This window comes from Simochromis diagramma, unplaced genomic scaffold, assembly GCF_900408965.1.
Source record: "Simochromis diagramma unplaced genomic scaffold, fSimDia1.1 OVJJ01000802.1, whole genome shotgun sequence".
Lineage (NCBI taxonomy): Eukaryota > Metazoa > Chordata > Actinopteri > Cichliformes > Cichlidae > Simochromis > Simochromis diagramma.
The window spans coordinates 22,784,413-22,807,615 of NW_024387492.1; the positions used below are offsets into that span (position 1 = coordinate 22,784,413).

The 23,203-nt window shown below is 42.6% G+C and overlaps 1 protein-coding gene across 6 annotated transcripts in view; it reads left to right on the forward strand.

The window, feature by feature from the left end:
- Positions 1-23,203, forward strand: part of myo6a (myosin VIa) — a 158,789-nt gene that overhangs the window by 132,001 nt on the left and 3,585 nt on the right. The window contains exons 29-35 of one of the 6 annotated variants that reach the window (XM_040017656.1): positions 24-62; positions 1,245-1,292; positions 4,039-4,077; positions 7,373-7,476; positions 12,292-12,423; positions 14,689-14,715; positions 19,792-20,010. In XM_040017656.1, coding sequence (XP_039873590.1) covers positions 24-62; positions 1,245-1,292; positions 4,039-4,077; positions 7,373-7,476; positions 12,292-12,423; positions 14,689-14,715; positions 19,792-20,010 — 608 coding nt within the window. The remainder of the gene's footprint in view (positions 1-23; positions 63-1,244; positions 1,293-4,038; positions 4,078-7,372; positions 7,477-12,291; positions 12,424-14,688; positions 14,716-19,791; positions 20,011-23,203) is intronic. The other 5 variants (XM_040017657.1, XM_040017658.1, XM_040017659.1 and 2 more) reach the window with 5 other exon arrangements.

Here is a 23,203-nt window from a genome sequence, read left to right on the forward strand (position 1 = left end):
TTTTGTTTGTTTTTTCCTCTCAGTAACGGCTCCTCAGTTCCATCGTCCCCAGAGCGATCAGCGTAAGACCCGTCGATTCTTAACCCTTTAATTTAACCCCCTCACTCCCACACACCTGACCTTTGACCTTTCAAACCATAACAAACCCTCTGCATGCTGTAACAATCTGCCAGCCCGGCTCTGCCCTCTGATTCCAGCTAACGGAGGCATCAGTTTGAACACAGTGACTTTTATTAACTTACATTTGAATCCAGATATGAGCACCAGGTTTGATTCTCACCCACCAGAAACTCGATCCAGGCTCAGGTTTATCAGACTTCTGAGGGTTACGACCTTACAGCCATAGAAAGAGACAAAGTAGAAGTAAAATACTCCAAACATGCACTCCTAGATCTATACTAGGATCTATACTCTGTAATTAAATAATTCAAAAGCTATAAACCTGGAAACGCTAAAAGTGTTATTACTTTTAATAAATAAGTAATATTGTTGTATTTTCATTGATATATACTGATATTTATATTTGATGTTAGACAGTTTTAAATAAAATAAATCAAAAGAAACGTTAATAATTACCAAACAAAGGGGGGGGAAAAAGCAGAAGCTTCAGCTCATTTTTTTTAATGCACAAAATAATAACATTTTAAGAACTCACACGTTTAAAGGATAATTTTAAAAAAGCTGCCACGTTGGTCACAAAGATTCTTACAGAAACACGTCGCTCATCGCTGAAGATCTGCAGTCATGTGGTTCAATTTCAGACTTTAACTTTCAGTGCAGTAACATTTCAGGAATTAGTCACACTTCATACACGGATCAGAGGTCAAAGGTTAACTGGAGAATTGATTTGGAAGTGGCTTTCACAGCCAGCTGAGGTCAGTCTGCTAGTTATTGCAGCATAGATGAAATAAAATATCGAGAGATAATTCAGGTGATTTTAATCTTCTGTACAAAAAAAGAAACGAAAACTTAAATGTGCAAAAATCTCTGCTCTCTAGCCCCACCTCTACTTCACCTCCAGATCATCAAGATGCATCTGAAAGCAGGCTTTAGTCCAGATTAGTTTTCCTTCAGGTGTGACTTTCAGGAGTTTGATGAATCTGAGGCCTGTCCTCAGATCACAATTTGGAAGGAGAATGATTTCCTGATGAGCCTCGGGGGAAGGAATCACCTTCGCCTCCCTGATTGCTTTGTTATGTTGTGCTCTGCTGCTCCGTTATAATCCTGTAATCCTCTGTTTACAGCGCTGCCGCCGCTGCTGCTGCCTCCCCAAAGCTCAAGAGCTTGACCATGTAGGTTTCCTGTCACACTACACGCCTCAGACAGCTTCAGGGCGCCGTGCGACGCCGCCGTGCGCTCACAGCGGCGAATCCAGACTTAAAGCACTCGGTGTGGCCTTGGCCTCGATCACTCTTCTCACTTAGCCTGAAGCGACACGTCTCTCTGAAAGTTGAAATTGATGCTTCACGCCGTGATTCGGCTTTGTTAGTGGCTACATCAAACTGTTTGACCTCGCTAGAGCGCTGCGTCACAGCGCTTTGCACTGCAGGTGGATCTGCTGCGTAGACCCGGCCTCTCTGTTCGGGTTCTGTTCTCCACATCACAGAGTAAAACCTGCACATGCATCAGTGTTAAAGATGTAGATTTGAAGAAAAGAGTCATCACGGACATGCAGACAAAAGAATCAAAGGCAGACATTGAAACCTCTGAGCAGGGCTGCCATGATCAGTTTTATCTCAGGTTGATCTGGACATAAAAATATGACTTTAAAAGAATAAAACTTGGAGGATGTCTTTCTTTAAGTGTAAGTATTTAACACCTACAAAAACGGCAAAGGAGAGAAGTAGTTGTGAGATGATCACAGCGACCTGGAGGCAAATATGGAGTTTAAAGAGCCACGATCAGCTGTGGAGCTGATCCACAGATGCCTCAGGTTTAAAATCAGGTCTCTGTTTCACGTCCGGGAAGCAGTTTGTGGACGTTCCTGGCTCCGGTTGCCGAGGTGACCCTCTAACTTCATCCGTAAACATTTGCTTCACCCGGTGACTTCCTGTGTGGTCACAGAGCCTTTTGTGAATGTGACTCGCACCTCATTAGAAGCTTAGCTGCTTCATTTTGAATCATCTGCAGTCGCGAAAAAATGAAACGACACAAAATTGAATGTGTGCAGGGAGTTAAAGCAGCGAATAAATCCTTCAGCAGTGGGTCTCAGCTACTGAAAGCTGAACTGCCCTTAAAAACACAAGATTTTAAAAACAAGCTTGACGTGCATGAAGCACCAAGTTGGGATGTCAGTAGAGCGTGAGCGCGTAAACACGCCTGACCTCACTGTGTGAGAAAACTGCTGATTTACAGCCTGAGATGTCTGGAGAAGAGCGAGTGAGTTAAAGGCCCTGTATGTGGTTGTTTCTACACATCAGTCTGTGTCAGAGCTCATAGATCCAAATGAAAGACATTAAAGTGTCAGTTATGAACTTAAACATGTAGTCTTTCCTTTCCCTCACCTCCTTTCTTTTGGCATCCTTGCCTCCTTCCTCCCATTCCTCTCACCTGACTACCTGTTTCTCTCCTTTTGTCTTCTGGAAGTTTAAATTCTCTTAAATGCGTCGGCTGTGTGCGTTTTGATTCAGAGCAGCTGTACTGGCAGTCCGCATCACGTTTCATGCTCAATAACTGTGAAGTTAAGTCGTTTATTTTCTAAGCTAAGCTCATCTTCTCATGGCTCCAGGGCACCTGAGTAGGAAGGAAGTGCAGGCGTCACTGTTGTGGCCTCTGATTTGTTGCCAGTTGAACCTCTGGACTCAGCGTGGAGTGACAGCGTTTAGTTAATGGCTCAGCGGCCACATAATGACGCCCGCTGCGCCTTTTTTTGCTTTCTTTTAACTACAGCAGCTGCTTCCTGCCTGATTTCACCTTCCTCCGTTTAATGCCTAATAAGGACTCGTGTAAACATCACAGGAGCGTCGTTAATGGCTCGCACGCAGGAGGAGGCTCGGACCATTAAACGTGTGACCAGAGACGACATAATGAATACATGTTTCTGAAGTGAACGAGGTCGTCCGTGCACAGGCTTATCATGTTGGTAATGAGAAGAATTATCAGATGAAGGTGGAGGTCTGCAGGCTCGCAGGCTTCAGAGCTTCTGCAGTCAGAAAGCCGAGCTGTGGGCGGCACCGTAGGGACCTTTTTTATAACGTGGACAAAAAGAAAGTTTAATTGTAACAAACAGGAAAAGTAACGTCTCCGTCACACTAGAGTGAAAATACCACAAAGAATTGGTCGAAGGTGATGTCTCTGATGTCTCAGCCTAATGGGAGTCGACCCGTCTCCAAACAGAAAGCTACCTTTAGCTGCTCCTTCATTCAGCGGCGTCGCCCAGCAGGTAGCTCTGCGTGTTCGATCTGCTAGTTTTTACATCACATGCTCCTCCCGTCTTCTCACGAGATCTTTCGCTTGTAGCCAGTAATGTCTCCAACCGATACCGGTTTCACTCTTAGACCAGTTTAAGAAGGATTTTAGATGGTTGCTGTGTGCAACGACAGAAGACTCCACTCGGATGGTTATGTGCCTGTGTGAAAGCAGCAGAATTGAATTTCTGTGTATGCAAACAGCAACAGACTTGCGATATTCCCAGATTTATCCCAGTTATTATTGATCACATGACCACATTCAGTTCCAGACCAATAGCAGACTGACTGTTGAGTGGTTGCAGACGTGCTCCCGGTCTTTAAAGGCATCGAGATCACATGATCACTGCACACAGTGTGACTGTAGCATGAGCTTCTCCTCCGTTTCTGATCATCTGTGAAGTTACGAGAAGTGTGAACAAGTGTTGTCATGTTGTAGTTTCAGCTGTTTGAAAATCGAAGTACATGAACACCAACTTCTGTTTTTCCTCCCTCTTCATTTTTAACCCTCTCTTTGTTTTCCTTTCACTTACCTGCTGTCCCTGTTTAGTGAAAAAGATGGTGATGAAGTATTTTGTAGTAAATGTCTCGGCAGCATACTAACAGTTTATCCTAACATCGTGCTTTTTAGGGAGGAAATGGCGAGGGAAATGTCCGAACTTCTGGCTCGGTGGGTAGAAACCGTCTATGTGGATCACACCTCAATCACCAATCAACTCACTCTTTGATCAAAGTTAATAGAAAATTTTAATGAGAATTGAACAAAAACTAAAAACTGAATCATTTTTTGATTGTTGATGATCAAAAGTAAATTGAGCAGTGTTGATTACAGGGTTAATAATAACTATTTAGCCTCCACTGTAAAGAACATGATTTATTTTTCTTTTGTGATTTTGAAAGTCGGCCGTGTACACGGGGACGCCACGGCCCGTTAAATGTCACCCAGCTGTTATTTCCCGCCTCCATCGCCCGGCCGCCACAGAGGCTCCAGCTGCTCCTGTTTTTAAGATTGTACAGATAAAAGCTGTAACTTTCAGAACAATGCAGAGTTAGCGGAGGATTTTATGCTGCCGCTTATTAAAAGTCCAGCTCAGCTTTAAACGTTGAAATGTTCACTTCATCATTTCAGAGACAAAATGATTTTGATCTAAATTTCTTTACTGTCCTGATATGTTAATGATAATAATATTTATTTGGAAATGTAAATGTTTTTTTAGTTTTTAAAAAAAATATATTTACTAAGAAAACCTTTTTAGATGTTTTGGATTTTTGGAACCAAATAAAAAGTAGTTTGTTTTCTCTCAAAGCGCTGTTTTAAAACAGGGTCCAAATGCTTTATTTCCAACAGTTTTTTTTCTTCTATTGCTTCTTCAAGATGTTTTAGAGGCGATATGTCTAATATGGTTAGAAAACCCACCCACTTACTCTCTAACGAGGGGCAGCCAGTCAGAAGAATGTTGGCTCAAAGTGGGAGGAGCTAAAATGTTGCAAACAGAGGATGAACCAAAGGGCTGCTCTGTTGGAGTCCAGGAATAAAAACATGGAGCTGGGAATGAGCCGAATAAATCTCCTTCAAGGTTTTTCTCTTTGGTCTTTGACTGGATGTTAAAAGGACGGTGATGCGTAGCAAACAGCTGAGAGCACAGTCAAACCTGGACCTATGAGATAAGGATACAGTGCATGTGCTCCGGCAGGTGCTGCTCAGGTGGTCCACCTTTTGATCCTAATGCTGGAAAGCATGCAGTACAGAGTTCCAGATCTTTGTCTTCAGCCACACAAACAGCTTTTTTCTGTAATTACCTCTGCAGATGAAACACAATTGAAACACACTTTGAAACACATGCTCCTTTGAAGGAGCAAGTCGAGTTCCAGTGAATTACTGCCCAAAAATGTAAAGCCATGACTTTAACAGAGATTTAGAGTTCAAATGTTTCCTCCTGAAACTCCACCACAGTGTTTTTTCACCTTTAACCTATAGCAGGTTAAACTGCTGGTCCCGTCAGATTACTGCGAGCATACGCTGTTTTCTGCCCGTGTTCCTGTCAGCATCCCCGCTGCTGTGAATGAGTGATGTCAGCTGAAGCCGTGCCAGTCCCTGCTTCCCGTGTTCGCCTGTCTGCGGTTAATTGGCGACAGGAAGCGGGGGCAGAAGGTGACTGCAGCGCTTGGCCGCTTAGCACGCCAAAGTCACCACGTGCTTGTGAAGACACGCTCAGCAACCCCGGGTCCGAGGCCCAGCTCGGGCTAAACATGAGATCCAATAGGACTAGAGGAGCAGCGGGGTCCCGCCTCCAACTTCCCGGCGTTCTAAAAAGGGCAAATCCCGGTCACGGATTAATCAGGCCTGTCAGCAGCGCCGCAGAGGAGCGAGCAGCTGGAGGGTAGCCGCTGTTCTCTGCTGTCAAACGGTCATTCATAATTTAACAGAGCGAGCCGTCACGCTGTGGCGGCCACACGCCGGCACAATGGAGGTGCTGTGTGGCTTCCTGGAGACTGAAACAGCATGCATTTTAATGATGTACTCACACCTTCTGTTCTTCTTCTGGTCCTCTCCTCTTTATAACGCTGCTGTCTGACACCCTCAGTCCTCCTCACCCTGACGTTCATAATGAACCAGCAGCTGTTTAAATAACGTGGCGCTGCTTCTGTTCCTCGTGGAAAACTGGTTCCTGTCTCACCTGGTGACTTTCACCTGGGTGGAGTTTACTGTGTGGGGTGCATCACTGACTGTGTTTCCATGCACCCTAATGAACTATTCAAGTCAAGTATGATCAATAACTGCCCCACTTATGCTTCACACATCAGAAAAAGAAGAAAACATTTGAGTTGCCTGGATGTAGAAAACCTTCCCCCGCGTTATTTTTCTTTTCTGAGATGCCGCTGTTGGGCTGTGCGATCATTTATCTCCAGGACCCAAAATTATAAATGTTAATAAGAAATCATTAAAATCTGATCCTCGCAATAATCCATCAAGTGTGCAGTTATAAATGGGATTTAGGTCCAGATATCCTGCGGCTCCTTTACTGAAGATTAATGGTCGAACAGGCCCGTTGGAGGCTTTCAAAAGCTAAAATGGAAATCAAACTTTTGCTGGATGAGGGGTTTTTTCTACAACCTGGCAACTTAAGTCATTCTTAGTTACAGATTACACTATAAAGCATTAGCAGATCAGTTCCAGATAATAATAAAACCATTAATTACAGAATTGCAGGTCTTTATAAATGAATGTTCTGCAGGTCTGCAGCATCCTTTGCCTCTGAAGCCACCACTTTAACTAATCTAATATCTGTACAAGCTAGAGAAACCTAATAACCTCAGTTCAATGGACCTGATCCAGAATTCCTCACAAAGAGCTTCTTTTCAGGACTTTTAAAATCTGAAACATGACTGAAGTTTGTCTCAGTATTTTAAGATTGAGATAAATGATCCCATCCTGTACGTTGAACAAAGACTTGATAATTTGATTTCTTCACTGGGTTGCTGACAACAATAAGCCTTTAATATTTAGCTGAAACAATTTGCATCTATAGATGGCTATCACGTTTCAAATTCTTAGAGAATTCTGGGAAACACTAGATTGAAGTTTAAGAGCCGTATAACAGAAACCAACCCGGTGCCCAGTCAGATACTCAAACAATGTAAAGGGGCCAGTGTAGATTGGAGGCAGGTAACCATGTAGGCCAATAAATAAATAAATAATTGACTAATACGCACAATAAGAACAACTCGTAAATTTTTCTTCCCTAATAAATTTGTGACTTTTATATCATGGATGGATGGAAAACCTATGAAGAATCCAACTGGGTGCATGGCACAGTCCTTTAATGACCCTAACAGCGACCCCCTCAGTAAACTCACCGGTGTGGTGTCGGTGGAAATGATCACCTGCTGACGGTCCCCCACAGTTCCCAGCTGTGGGTCTTTGTCGCTCACCTCTTGCATCCTTCTTCTGTTTCCTGTATTAGAGGTCCGCAGGTCCAGGCGTCCAAGGCGGCTGCGGGCACCAAGAAGTACGAGCTGAGCAAGTGGAAGTATGCTGAGCTGCGTGACGCCATCAATACCTCATGTGGTGAGTGTTTTCTTATTTACTGTTGCGCTGATAGTTTTCCAATAAAGATAATTGTTTGACATTATTTAATGGCTATCCACACTTCCCCAAGCATAAACTACACATTCTACGTGTCATTGTGGGTTACAAAGACAAATTTTCACTTTTTTCAATTTTTTTTTTATTGGATAGTCAACGTTCTCAGAGGATGAACCACTTACCAGAGGTTGATGCTTGACAGCTGCAGGGAAAATTTTCAGATAACTGACAGTACACATATTGAGTACCTTAACGTTCCCAAAGGATGAACCTTTCCCATTTTGGACACAGTGGGAGCTTCACTCTGGTGCCACATTCAAGTTGAATTAGTTTCATGCATTGACCTTGTGCATTTTGCTCTGTCGGGAGAATCAAGTCCAGACTTTGCCTTTTAAGAAGTGTTTTTCAAAATAAAATCTCTTTAATAATTTATCACCAGAAATCTGTGATTTTCAACTCCAACTTTTCAGCCTGTCAGATTAGAGATTAAAATTGTAAATGATATAAATAAGCTTTTTTTTTTTTTTTTTTACCTTGCCTTGAAATATTAATATGTAATGGACATATTTACTGTGTATATTCATATTCCCAGAGGTTGAACCTTTTAGATTTTAATGAACCTGTAATGTCCATTGTTGTCTTCTAAAATTCCTAAACTTTATGTTAAACTCAGAGCTTCATGTCCACATTTTCCTTAAATTTGATGTTCTCTGTTCCTTTGGTAAGGTACCTACCTTACCTTACCTTACCTCTGTTCCTTTGTTCTCACTGGTACTTTAAAGCTACTTTCGTGATGGACTTCTTCTGGAAACTGAGCAGACTCTCCTTAAATTTTTTAAAGTCACTGTTCTTGGTCCTCAGAGGATTAATAATGGATCTGGTAGACATTTCTCCAGCACTGCTGTGAGGCGAAATATATTTAAAATGGCTCAATTTGACTGACAGACTTGAAAAATCCTAATTTTCTCAGAATATTCATACTCCTCAGAGGATGAGCTCTTTGATTTTTGATTTTTAAACTTTTTTCCATTATCAGCGCGCTCGGATAGAAATCTGATCTTTAAAGGTGCGATGACAGGCACACTGAGGGGAATTGCTGATTGTATTCACACTCCCTAAGAAGACAGACCGCTGTTATTTTTATCGACCCCATGGTCTTCCTTTACCCTCGCTCTGAGAATAGCTAAATGGTCGTAAAGGCTGTTTGTTCTGAGTGAAGAGTTCACTCCTCTTGTTTCCAGCAAATGGGCAGCTTTGACAGAATTGTTTGCCACCGCTCGCTTTCCACACCACTTAATTTTATTTTTGTAAACGCCGCTTCATTTTATGACCACTTCTCTCGTGTGGGAGTGAACTGCCGGTCGAGCAGAACAGAGGACAACTCTTTTAGCCAAACTCATCGTGATGATACCACAGCTGTAGCAGGTACATCTGCTTTGTCAGACAGAAGAATTTCAGTACGAGGTGATATCACTGTAACATATCAGAGTGTCGAACCTACTCAACCTTTACACTGACATTTAAAAAGCGGCTGATGATCCTATCCAGAATATGTAGAATGTGTTACCTGTGCCAAATTTGACTGTTATTGAATTGTTGTTATATAATTTAAAAATGTTAGAGGAAAAAAAAGTGTGATTTCATATTTGGACCTGCACAGACGGGAAAGAGACCCAAAGGCAACAAATACAGATATAATATCTCTATATAGGTCTTTTTTTTTAAGGAATATGTTCAGTTACTACGTAATGATAGCAGCGAGGCTGCTGGTTTTAACTGCTGCTCTGGCTGATTTGCTGGTTTAGCTGTAAGGACAAGAGCAGGAATGTTCTTCTACCATAAAAGGCCAAATTTTTACCCTTTAATGTTGTGAGGAAAAAAGTCATACTATCACATCTTTGTGGAGGAACTTTGGTCCACTCTTCTTTACAGTGTTGCATCAGTTCATTGAGGTCTGCAGGGATTTGTTTATGTCCAGTTCTGTCAAGGTCCTGCACCAGTGTTTAAATCAGGTTGAGGTTTGGACTTCGGACTGTTGGGGCACCTTGATTCTTTGCTTTTTCAGCCGTTCTCCTCGAGATTTGCTGCTTTGCTTGGGATCATTGTTCTTCTCTGTGACCCAGTTTGGTCCAAGCTTTATCTGTGGCACAGATGGCCTCATGTGTCTATAGAGTACTTTGATATACAGTTCATGGTCCACTCAGTGACTGGAAGGTGCCCAAACCATCATCCCTCCACCACGGTGCTGACAGCTGGTCTCAGGTGTTTGGGCATTCCCATTCAGAAATTATTTGACTTAATAGGCTTCCAGTTTTTCTTCAGCTTCTATACCAACTGGTGGATAAAGAGGCCATAGGTGCTGGCTTTGCCCCTCAGCAGGCTACCAGAAGCTGGACAATAGGAAGAAAGTGGTCTAATAAGCCTCAGAACCCTGTTTGAGGTGTTACTGCTAAGTTGGACGGCTGTAAAATTGTAGCTTTTGTCATCAATACACAAAGCAGTTCCTGCTTTATCTAAGATCTAAACATGTCTTCCATCCCTGGAGCCGTTATCTCAATGTACAGGAGGTGGAACATCCAATCAGGGGACTCTGATAGTGGACGAACAAACTTTCATCCGTGGTTTGATTTTGATTCACTTATAAAAGAAAGTGAAACTTAAAGAAAACAGCCAAGAGGAGAATATCCGCCTGTTTCCTCTCTTTCTTTCTCAGTTTAACCTCGGAGATCACCTGTCCTTATCCACGCAGCAGGAAGCATGGAGGACTGGGACAAGGAGGGTCGACGCCCGCCGGCTTCTCTGAAATGAATGTGCTGAGAGTCGCCTGCGGGCGGCCGCATATAAACACATAGAATGACTCGGTCAGCGTTTAACAGGCCGCTCACCTCCCCAGACAGAGGAAGGGATCGCATACTGATGCGATCACGTCCACAGCTACGGATCATCACGAGCAGCAGAATAAAAAAGTCCAGCGTCGAGGGCCTGTTGACACTCGGCGTATTCTGCAGAGGTTTCCGCTCGCCTCAACAAACGGAGGATGTTTTTTGTTCGTCTGGCGTTACCTAAGCACTTAGTGTGCATTATGCATCTCATTGCTCGCTGTTAGCCTTCGCACTCTGGATGATAAATTGAATGTGTGTGTTTTTCTTTCTTTATTTCCTTTCTTTCTTTATATATTACTGAAGTCATTTATCTGAATCGTCCAGATGAAATGTGTGCTTAATGCTGCTGCCTGTCTTCTCTCGGGGCGCGCGCACTACATTGATTATGTTGAGATGAACATCAGCGCCGTGTGTGGGGGAATCAACAAAAGTTGGTCCATCTGCCAATATTAATTATGTGAGTTTTAACGGTTCAATAATGTGGATTTTTTTTGTCAATAAACTGTACTTTTTATTGCCAAAGGTCTGTGGACATAGAGAGCTGTATAATTGTACCCTAAAAAGTTCATAAATAACATCTATGTACATAAAAATCCACAGAGAAGATTTGTTTTTCCAAAATGTTAGCAATCAGGCAACCTAAACCCAGCTGGAGAATTTCAATCTACAGCCACAGATAAAGCAAACCAACCTTCACTCAGTGCTTGCTCTCTGACAGCTGGTGACTAGTGGCCATGGCCCTGATTGCCCTTTAACCCTGTGGAGAATTTCTCATCCTAAATGCTTAGGAAACAAGCGGGGAAGTCACTGAGGGCGATCTTGTCGCTGGGCCTGTCACGTCTGCCATCCAAGGCCCGGATTTCAGTGACCTTCTACGTCTTATGGTCGCTGCTACTCGTCCTTATACTTGTGTCTGCCTGTTAAAAGGCTATAATCCCTTTATTTGATACAGCCTTTAGCCAAACACCGTCTGCTGCCTCAAGAAAACATGAATGAGGGAGTTTAATGTCAGTTAACCTGTGTTTAATATGGATTCCCAGCACCTGGTCCACTGCAGCCTCTGTGTTTATGCAGTAAGAATTAAGCCCAGTTGACAGGATGTCAGACATCCACAGAAAAGGTCTGAACCAGTGAATCGGTCAGCCGTGCGCTGCTTCAGTTTGTGTTCACCCTCTTTGGTGTTTCAACCTTGAGGCGACTTTTATTGTGATTTGGCGCTATATAAATAAAATTGAATTGAATTGAATTGAACATGACAGAAACAGTGGAAGCCAGCACAGTGAAGAAATGGTTTCCCCACTTAAGTAAGCACAGAGCTCTGATTTTAACACAGACTTGAACTCAAACCTGATGACTCAGTGGCTGATTGGAGGAAGATGTGCAGCCAGCACTAATCAGAAGGTTGTTGGTTCGATCCCTGTCGGCTCCAGTCTGCATGGACAAGATACCAGCCCCAAATTGGTCTCCAATGCATCAGAGTATGAATGTGTTTGAATGTCAGCTAGTAAGCACCTAAATAAAAAGAGCCACGAAAAAGTGCTCGTGTGAAACTGTGAATGAGGCAAACTGTGTAAAGTTTGAGTGCTCAGAGTAGAAAAGTGGTGCACAAGAACCAGCCCACTTTCAATATGTAATTATCACCAGAGCTTTCAGTGCATGTTGTTATTAACTATTATTAAATATAATGGTGGAGTTGATGAAATCGGAAGGACAGCACTGCTTTTTCCAGAGCGACGGGGTTCAGACTCCTGTCAGATTCATGGTTCTCTGTTTGAATATGACTTTTACACAGATTCGTCCAAGTTCTCGGTTCTTTCAGGTTCTCCAGTTTTCAAATCGATGTACGTCTCTGAAATGTAGTTGCAGAAACTGTCAGTATTTCTTCTGCCTGATTTTCTGATCCTGTCTCCTCCAGACATCGAGCTGCTGGCCGCCTGCAGAGAGGAGTTCCACCGCCGGCTTAAAGTTTACCACGCCTGGAAGTCAAAGAACAAGAAGAGGAACACCGATACAGAGCAGCGAGCACCGAAATCTGTCACCGACTACGGTATGACGGGCGCCGCAGCGTTTATTCCTCTGGAGCCGTCTCTCTTTGTGTTTTTCCCACAGCGAGTGAAACGCTTTCTGCATTTTTCATGCACTCGTACAAAAACAGCTCTGTCGTTTGCAGATTGACGTTGAATGTACCTCAAAGTACCTCAAAAACATTTTTTGAACACTTCTAACTCCTTTTGTATAACCTTGTGGCCACAAAGGTCTCTCATCCATTTAATCTTTCTCTCTTATGCCTAAACTTACACTTGAAAGAAGGAAACAACCCGAAGCTTTACAGGAAGAGAGAAACACTGAGCCTTGAACAGCCTGCAGGTCAGAGGTCACATACGCGTGAAGATGAAAGCACACATGTGCTGGTCTCAGTGTTGGTGTGTAGATATTCGTTTCCCTTTTTAGCTTTCTCCTTTAAAGCTGGCTGAGACACATCGGGGCTCATTCATGGATCGTTCTTAGACCCGTGACACGACGTTACCTCAGGAGCCATTAAAACATGCACCGTGCAGTATTCTTATTACTGCTGTGTGTGTGGAAGGGAGTCTTTCTAAATCAACAGGCATGTGCTCGCTGTTTAAGTCTGCAGTGCCATTTCACACAAAGAAACACGTTTACCTCAAAGTGTGTCAGCAGTGAAGATGCTCTACAGTAACCGCCCTTCTCTCCCTGAGCCTGGTCCTGCTGGAGGTTTCTTCCTGTTAAAAGGGAGTTTTTCCTTCCCATTGTTGCCAAAGTGCTTGCTCATAGGGAGTCATATGATTATTGGATTTTTCCTCTGTATGTATTATTGTAGGGTCTACCTTACAATACAAAGCACCTTGAGGCAACTGTTGTTGTGATTTGGCGCTGTATGAATAAAATTGATGATGAATTGATGTACGAGGTAGAAGTTAGGTGTGACGACGGTTTGATAAAAGGCTCCAAAAAGGATTCAAATGTTGTTTTTTATTTATATTAAAAATGTTTTTTCAGTGTTTGCCACTAATAACATTTGTCAGCAGCCGGCCATCACCATGTCACGGTCTCGGTGTCACGGTCTGTAGCAGGTCGACTTTTGTTTGGATGTGAAGGAGTCTCAGATTTGTGCAGAACGGTGAGACGGATTTGGTTTGTGCACATTTATAAATGAGATCCTCCGACCTTAAAGATTCCTCTGAGTGATTTTAAACCTCTGAAGTCTCCAAAATCTGAAACTGATTCACCGTGCCGGACTCTGACCAATCAATGCCTTCATTTGAATGCCAGACTTTATAAAGACGAGCACTTCGGTCTGTCGGGGTCGCTGACAGCTTGCCGTGATCGTCAGTCAGCAACAAGGCGAGCAAATGGACTCAGTCTCTCACCTCTCCACCGCCATCGCCTCATTTCCTTGTGCCACACGTTGAGTTGTCATGACGACAAAGAGCTCTTATTCAGAGCTGTCTATTGTGTGCTCTGCTCAGACTACAGATTGGTTCACGAGCCCCCACACGCACACACTCTTTTATCCCTCATCCTTCATGTGAGAGTCGCAGCTTTTGTCCTGCTGCTGCTTCGACTCCGGACATGTGACACGTGCAGCCGTCAGAAGATCCGGCTTTAACGGTGGCCGTGGCTCCGTGTGTGAAGGTGATGACATGTATTTATAATATCCGATCCCCAAATCACTCCCAGGGTCTTTGACGTGAGCAACCCCCTCTCTGGTTTTCTGTCTAACATCCACACTCATTGGCACCACGTGTGTCAGTTTTCACACGTGATGCTGCACCAGAGTGTCAACAGAACCATCATGATGATTTATGCTTGCGTAGAGCTTCAGATGTAGTCTGTATAAGAGCCTGCTGCCTGTCACCAGGCGATGGGGTTTCTATCATGTTGGTACTGGTTCATTCTAAAACCGGAGGAAACGGCAGGACAAATGTGGCAGTACATCTTCTCGTGCTCTGCATTGATGTGATGTGCAACAGGTTACGGAGCAGATGCAATGCAGACGCAGATTTAAAGCCCCCAAAAGTTTTAGATTTGATGAGTCGCATATTTATGTTTAGTTACGTGTAAAAATCGGACTCTCCGTTCCTCCGTGTCGCCCTTTTTCTCGTTGCCGCTGCTGAACACGCCTCACTAACACCTGACTGAGACATGATGTCGAAGCGCGGTGCTGTCTGATACCGTCAGTGTTCATGTCTTCATTCTCATGTTCTCATTCATCACTGTTATCATAAAGTGTCAGTGTTGCATCACTTCCTGTGTGTGTGTACGTGTAACCTGGCATGTTTACTTTCAGATCATGCACCACCTGTGAAAACAGCATGTAAGTGGTCCTCTAGTGTGTAATGCTACTTACACCCCCGCCGCCATTACTAACCTCTTCCTCCCCTCCCGCTCAGCCCTGGGATCGCTGCTGGCCTCAGGCTTGTGCTTTCGCTAGTAAACGTACTTTTTTTCTGTGGTAGGAGTAGGAAATAGATGGTGGATGGGTTTCCGTAGCAACTGCTGCCTGTATTGAGACATTATTTGGGCTTCTTTTTTAAGCACCATTTTGTCTTTATGAGCAGCGTGCTGGTGCCAGCTCTCGCCTGCCTGACAGCCATAACGCTTTGATAAAGAGTGGAGGATATTCCTGCGAGCTCTTTAGGCTGCTGTTATTGATACTCCCACAGAAAGGACTTCTCAAAGAAGAGGAGAGGGAGGGAGAGGAGGACAGAAGGCTTTCTGGGTTTTCAGGGTAGTTGGCTTCTGTTTGGCGAGGGATGATAGCATCATGTTTGACGGGAGGGAGGAAAAGGCCGCCACGCCGGCTGATCGGAAGAGAAACGTAGTAAAAGAAGTCATCAGTGAAGCAGATGGCTCACTCCCCTCACTCCAGACTTAATGAAGAGTTTAGATACACGACAGCCTGTTCAGCTGAGCAAGGCACAACAGGGAGATTGAACTCTGAGTGACCAAAGAGGTTTATTTTAACAGGTATACATTCGAAATTGTCCCTAAAGATGAGGTAGATCATGTCATCAAGACTTGAACTCAAAAACACTGGGGGGGAAAAAAGGTCAGGTCAGCCAGAGGAAACCAAAACATGTTTTATTGCTTGTTCCTGCTGAGGTTTTTGTTTTTGTTTTGTTTTTTGATACAGTTTTCTCAGTCATTTAAGAAGCTCTTCAACAATATTAAAGCTAGCAAGTGAAGCTGTTGACGTCTGGACTGTATGTTCTATAAAGCAGGAGAAAATGTGGAAAGTCTTGAAACAAGTATCTGGATTTTCAGGCTGAATTTTGCCCTTGAAGGTTAAATCTGCAGCAGCAAACATCAGCTCCTCCAAAACCAAAGTGAACCAACACAGATGGACTAATCACAGTTACCGATGGCCCACTGACAAAGTAAAGAGTGTCACTTATCATGGCTCATCAGCAAGAACAGTACAGCACGAAACTAGATAATTACAGGCTCATTTCAGAGACTCCAACCCATCTAGAAGTCAATGCAGTGCAACCTGAGAACAGAGGTTATAATACATAACCACAACATCAATCCCTACAACATTACAAATAGCCAGAGCGTGGTGTACTTACCACCATAAATTGGACACCACCTGGAAAACACAAACGAACGTCGGCCCAAAACATCATGGAACTGTGATGGCGACCTGAAGGAGATGGATCTGGTGTGGGTAAGCCGGGTTGGGCCCAGATGGAGGCAGATCAACAATGTTGTCCAGGGATGATGAGGACTCATTCTCACTGTAACGTTCCAGAACTGCTCCCAATGAAGACATCTGGAAGAACACGTCAGCTACCTTACTTCCAAAGGCAGATGGAGACTCGGGTCACTCATCAGTTTGTTCATTCATACATGGTACACGGCAGCGTGCAGCAATTCATCCACAGAAACCAGTTCCACCCTTTGTCAGTGCTATCCTGTGCGTTCGTCAGCCTTGAAGCCTGAACCCTCCTCTCGACCCCTCGTTGAGTCACCTCGGGTACTAAAATACGACAAACGGTAATCAAAAGGCCGAGTGAATGCAGCAGGGAGTTCAGCACAAGTACCTCTCTGAAGGATAAACCTCCATTTCTGCTGCTTCTTCTAAACAAAGAAAGCTGATTTTTTTTTTTTCCCCCCTCTTTTTTGGCGTTTTTCTTTTGAAGTTTGCTGACACCTGGAGGTGAAGTTTGTTTTCTTGGTTTCTGAGGTGGTTTGTAGGTGACGGCTAAACAAAGCGTTGCTTTGTAGAAGATGGTTTTCTCACTTTTTTTTGAAACGCTGCAAAAAACCAAAACCAAACAGACCTAAAGATGTTTGAAACCAGTTTTAAAATAACACGTTGCCTTTTTCTTCCATTTGTCAGCTTGAGAAATGGAACAAAAAGGCAATTTATATCAACACGAGCTGACGTGAATCGAAAACTAGATTTTATTTTGTGAGTTTCTTTCTGAAATGTGATTTTCTGCAGATTAAATGTCCTTTATCACATAGAGAAGCTTCTTCAATCTCTGTAGAGTATTACTTTACACTCCACTTTTTAGAAAGATGCAAATTGTTTTTTAAATGTTTCTCACGAGTGTACAAACCCCTTCGTAAACATCTGGCATCTGCTTCACGTCTCGCTGATTTCTTTGCTCTTCCACCAGCTCTGCTGTGATCTCTAACCCTCCTCCTCTTCCTCCTCAGCTCTAACAGCAGGACTCACTGACTGCACTTAGACATGGAGACCAGGGAATGGGCTCTTTGTTCAGACCTAATGGGAGTACAGCAGACGGGGCTTCATGTTTACATGCTGTGGGTTAATGGGAAATATGAAAAGGAGATCAAACATTTGACCAGGTTGTGCTGATTGAGATTCTGTGTTTAGTCCTGTTCCTGAGCCTTGACCTGTGTATTAACAGCTGTAGATATAAAGCAGCATTTCGGTAGAAGGTTCGTGGTCAGGAGTCCATGTGAATCGTAGACAAGCGCAGGGTAAGATTTAAGCATGAGAGCCAAAAGCAACAATCAGATATGAGCCCGTCCTGAGTTTATGCTGGTTGCTGTCCTCACAAACAGCAGACAAAGCTTTTGGATTTGTTTCATCCAAAAAGTGTGCAGGCCTGTCAGACTTTACATGCATTTCAAAGATGACTCAGTCCACTGATGGAGATGACCGCTGGAAAAAGAGATTTAACTTTTTTTCTGAACTTCCTGTGTTGAGATTCCCATCGTTTAGGCAAGGCAAGTGTATTTATATAGCACAATTCAACAACAAGGTGATTCAAAGTGCTTTACAGAGACATTAAAAAACAAATAAAAAGCATGATTTAAAATTGACTAAAAAAAACAGTAGATACAATCAGAACAGTAGATAAAATCAGTAGTTAAATGTAAGTTTTGAAATTTAAGCTTAAAAGTGTGGATTTGGTGTTTTATTCAAATGCAGCTGAGAACAGGTGAGTTTTCAACCTGGATTTAAATAAACTGAGTGTTTCAGCTGATCTGAGGCTTTCTGGGCGTTTGTTCCAGATATAAGGAGCATAAAAGCTGAATGCAGCTTCTCCGTGTCTGGTTCTGACTCTGGGAACTGATAAAAGACCGGATACAGATGACCTGAGGGATCTGGAAGGTTCATACTGGGTCAGGAGGTCACTGATGTATTTTGGTCCTAAACCATTCAGAGCTTTATAGACCAGCATCAGAACTTTAAAGTCTATCCTCTGACGGACAGCCAGCCAGTGTAAAGACCTCAGAGCTGGACTGATGTGGTCCACTTTTTTGGTCTTAGTGAGGACTCGAGCAGCAGAGTTCTGAATGAGCTGTAGTTGTCTGACTGATTTTTTTTTTAGGTAGACCTGTAAAGATGCCGTTACATTAGTCAAGCCTACTAAAGATGAATGCATGGACTAGTTTTTCCAGGTCCTGTTGAGACATCAGATCTTTTATCCTTGAAATATTCTTGAGGTGATAGTAAGCTGATTTTGTTATTGTCTTAATGTGTTTTTCTAAGTTAGGTCTGCATCCATCACTACACCCAAATTTCTCGCCTGGTTTGTGGTTTTTAGGTGTATAGATTGAAGTTCTCTGGTGACCTGTAATCGTTTTTCTTTGGCACCAAAGACTATTACCTCAGTTTTGTTTTTGTTTAGCTGGAGAAAATTGTGGCACAACCAGTCATTAATTTCCTCTATGCATTTACAAAGAGCCTGTTTGGGGCCTCGGTCTCCTGGTGACATTGTGATATATATTTGTGTCATCTGCATAGCTGTGATAGTTTATTTTGTTGTTCTTTATAATCTGTGCCAGTGGGAGCATGTAAATGTTAAACAGAAGGGGCCCCAAGATGGAACCTCGGGGAACTCCACATGTGATACTTGTCTGCTCAGATGTGAAGTTACCTATTGATACAAAGTATTTCCTGTTTTCTAAGTATGTTTAGGAGAATACTGACGCAAGGTCAAGCAGCCTCTGACTTACAGTGCTGTGTTGATGTCAAGAACAAGATCATTTAAACTCAACACAGGTCAAGCTTTTTTTAATCACTTGCATTTTAATGTACTTTAATTGCAGATTTGGTATATGCAAGTTTGCCTTAAAAGACTTTCATGTCAGCTGGTAAACACGAAGCTGCATCCTGTAACCAGATCTTCTAGTAGGAAAAAGGACAAACTTGAAGGTTACGAAGCTACCAATGACACCCCTACGGCTTTAATTAGATGTGCCTTTAAAACACCTTAAATTTTGTCAGATTAAATGTATGTAAAACTGTATCTACTGACATTCACAGGAGGTTGAAGGTAGATATTATTTACCAGGATCAGCCTCTCTTTTCCAGTTTTTATGCTAATCTAAACGGTCACTGCTGTTTGGAGTGCTACTGAGTAAAATGCAAAAATATTCCTTTAAACTGTCCAGTTTGAGATTAATGTCAGATGTAATTTGTGCTCAGGCAGCTGTTGTTAATGTCTGTATGCTCACTGCAACTCACTATTGTGTCTCTTACATAATTAACGAGGCCGAGCAGCTTTTAGCTAAAACACTAAAACGAGCTGTAAACATTAGAATTAGTAAGTTCAGATAAAAACAACTCCAGCCTTTTCTTTCGTGTCATTAAGCAAAAAACTAAAGTTTTAAACATCCTCTGAGCCTTAGTGTGGTTTGTTGAAATTCTTACCCTCGTCTCCAAGTAGAAAACTATTAAAAAAAAAAAAAAAAAAAAAACAACAACATGTTTTTGTCTATCTTTAGTCTGCAAAGAACTGTCTTTACTCTGCTTCATAAGTTAATGCACAGGTTGATAAACAGGAAACAGGATAAGCTACATTTACCATAACCACTTCCCAGGCTACTGCATGTAAACATGGTCTCTGGTTTATGAAAGACTCCTAACTATTTTTTAAATATATTTCCCTCTGCATCCAATCAACAGCCCAGCAGAACCCAGCCCCACCTATACCGGCCCGGCAGTACGAGGTGGCGATGAACCGGCAGCAGCGCTACTTCCGCATCCCGTTCATCCGGCCGAGCGACCAGTACAAGGACCCCCAGAACAAGAAGAAGGGCTGGTGGTACGCGCACTTCGACGGACCCTGGATCGCCAGGCAGATGGAGCTGCATCCCGATAAACACCCAATCCTACTGGTGGCAGGTCAGTACAACCCAGATATCTGAGGGAGGCAAAGACTGAGCATGAGCATGGAAATAAATCTGGTTTTACCTTACGTGATACGTTCACCTGTGTTGGAAACATTTCTGCACACATATGTTTGTCGACAGTGGCCGGGTTAGTCTGTTCTTTGAGAGTCTATCCATCTACAGACTAAATGAAACAACATATATATACACCAAGTTAAACACAGTTACACCACCCATTGGGCTGCATCACAGTATGACAGAGTGAGTGACAGGCATAAGGAAACAAGCAGTTAAAGAGTAGAAGAAAAAACGAGAAGAAAGGGTGGAGGTGGAGAGGAAAATCGATGAGTTGATTCTGCGACAGCCACAGAAAGAAATGAAATCAGAAGCAGCACTTCGCTGTTAATCAATGTTCAAGACTTTGACTTTGTGCGAGTGCAGCAGATTGATTATATTCGAGTCATAATGCACCGTCAGGTCGTTCTCCGTAGAGACGCAGAGGCTTTTATTTTTAGGAGGCCCGTGCAACGAATCATCAACCGCGATTTGACGAGCTCTCCTTCGAGAATGCCAGAAATCACGCGTCAGCTTTTATCAGAACATTAGAGCGATATGCTGCAGTTTTCATTCTACATGACTTTATTCAGTTCAATTCAATTTAATTTAATTTATACAGCGCCAAATCACAACAACAGTCGCCTCAAGGCGCTTTATATTATAAGGTAGACCCTACAATAATACATACAGAGAAAAACCCAACAATCATATGACTCCCTATAAGCAAGCACTTTGGTGACAGTGGGAAGGAAAAACTCCCTTTTAACAGGATTGAGAGATTAATAACAAGAATGATTTAATGCATAGAGGTCGATTAACACATAGGGAGTGAAGAAGAAACACCCAGTGCATCATGGGAATCCCCCAGCAGCCTACACCTATCCAGAGTTACTAAGAGAGGATTGAGGGTCAGCTGATCCAGCCATGACTATATGCTTTAGCAAAAGGGAAAGGTTTAAACCTAATCTCAAAAGTAGAGTGTCTCCTGAATCCAAACGGGAAGCTGGTTCCATAGAAGAGGGGCCTGAAAACTGAAGGCGCTGCCTCCCTTTCTACTTTTAAATACTCCAAATGTTGCAACACTACTTGTTTCGCCGTCAATTTTCCTCAACACCTCATTTCATATTTATCATATTTCATATTTGTCTGTAGAGAGGGTCTAGCCTAGGACCCTTACTGGATACAGGCGCCCCCAGGTGGGAATCGCACTTGCGAATCCCATTCCAAAGCCGTGCAGTCTTACCATTACGCTATCCAGCTGCAAGCCTCCTGAATATGTGCCTTTCATAAATGCCTTCCTTTTTTTTTTTCCTCAGAAATTTCCCTCATTCCAACAGTTTACCTTGTCGATAACATTCAGTTTTTACTTAAATTTAATCCTTTGATTGACCTGATATGCTGCTCTTTAATGTAAAGAAAGTAAATGTTTAACTGGGGATAAAGGCATTTGAATTGTTAAAAGGGTGCCTGGGATTTCTTTAATTGTCCTCTATACAGAGCACTTCAAAGAAAAACAATCTGGAATCTTTTTCCAGTTGCAGTTTCCACAGATGCTGCTGCATCCTCCCACAATTTGCCAAATTAAATGAAAGCGCCTGAGTGAGTGTTTGTGTCAGAACAAGCTGTAAAATCGCAGATTGTACCAAATGACGAGTACAACAGTAAAGAAGGAAAAAACGAAGCGTTTGTTTTGTTCACCCACCTGTCTGAGCATATGTGTGCTGATGAGTTCAAACATCACAACTCCTAGCAGCATATTTCTCAACTTTAATTTGGCTCTGAGGGCTGCACTCGTCTGTGGGTTTGAGGCTTTATGAAAGCGAGTCACGGCTGTGCACGATGTGTGATTTGAACACTGTGAGGTCGTCGGTCTCAGAAAGCTCATATCGTAGGGAAATAGCTGGTGTTTTGCAGCCGCTGTGTTCAGACGGCGTCAGTATGTGGGTGAGTAACTGCCTCATATGACACTCAGAGAGCACACTGCTGCAACTTGTTATTGCCTTAACAGCTGTAGATACACACTGAATGTAAATTGTAAGCATTGAATATGTTTGGTGGAATAAAGGCATTGAATGCTTCTAGGGCTACAGATTTAATTCAGACTGTTAAAGTGGGCCTTAAACACTCTGTGATTTCAGATATTAAGAGGCAGTATCATTCAGGGCCATTTTCATTCTGGGACTCTAGTAGAACAGCTTTGCATGACTGACAGGTCAAAAGACTCTTGAATGATCAAATATTGGCCTTTTAGGATGCCCTTCAGTATATCTTAAGAGGGTTTAGTTAACCTAAACACGCAATTCATGTTTCTGCCCATAAAATTTTGGTTGTTGGTTTTTAATTTTCAGTGTTGTACTGCTGTATAGTTTTTTAGTATTACAGAGGTGTATTTGCACTAACTGGGAACATTTGGTCTGCTAAAGGAGCTGAAATTGAGTATAAATATGCTCTGTATTAGCGTTTGTCTCCTTGAGGGGCCCTTCCTTTAAAGACCCCCAAACATCTAATTGGCCAGCTTCTGGAAGCCTGCCAGCAGCACCAGGAGCTTGTCAGTTGTACTGCTCGTACTTTGCGGCAGTCACGATGTTTGTCTGCTGTTCCTGTTGAAAATGAAGCAAAATTACTTTTAGCTACTTTTAACTCATTATTTGAAACTTTGGCTGTGTTTAAGCCTCTAATGTAAAAGTAGATAGCAACCACATCTTTAAAAAAAGGTTATTGTTGAAATATTTAGAAAAACTTTGTATTGTGTTTTTTTCCCCTTTGTTCACATTTAAACCCCATTTACATAATCTCTATTTAAGATGACGTTATTTTTAGCTAACATTTTAGATATGCTAGCAGCAGCTCTGGGTTTTTTGTCAGTTGTCAACATGTTTCACAATAATGTCTAATTTTACCACCATAATTTCTCCCCATTTTAGAGATAAAAAACTTTTTTAGTTTATGGTGCAGTTTAACAACATTTATACATTTAGTATTTTAGCATGCTAACATGCTAAGTACATACATTTGAGCTATTAACATGGTAAAAAAAATATACTGTATCAGTACATTATTATCAACATTATTCTCGTGTCGTAACAAAATATTTCAGAGGAAGTTAAAAATTCTTACATTTTTTAAACAAAGGCTGTTAAGGCTGCTAA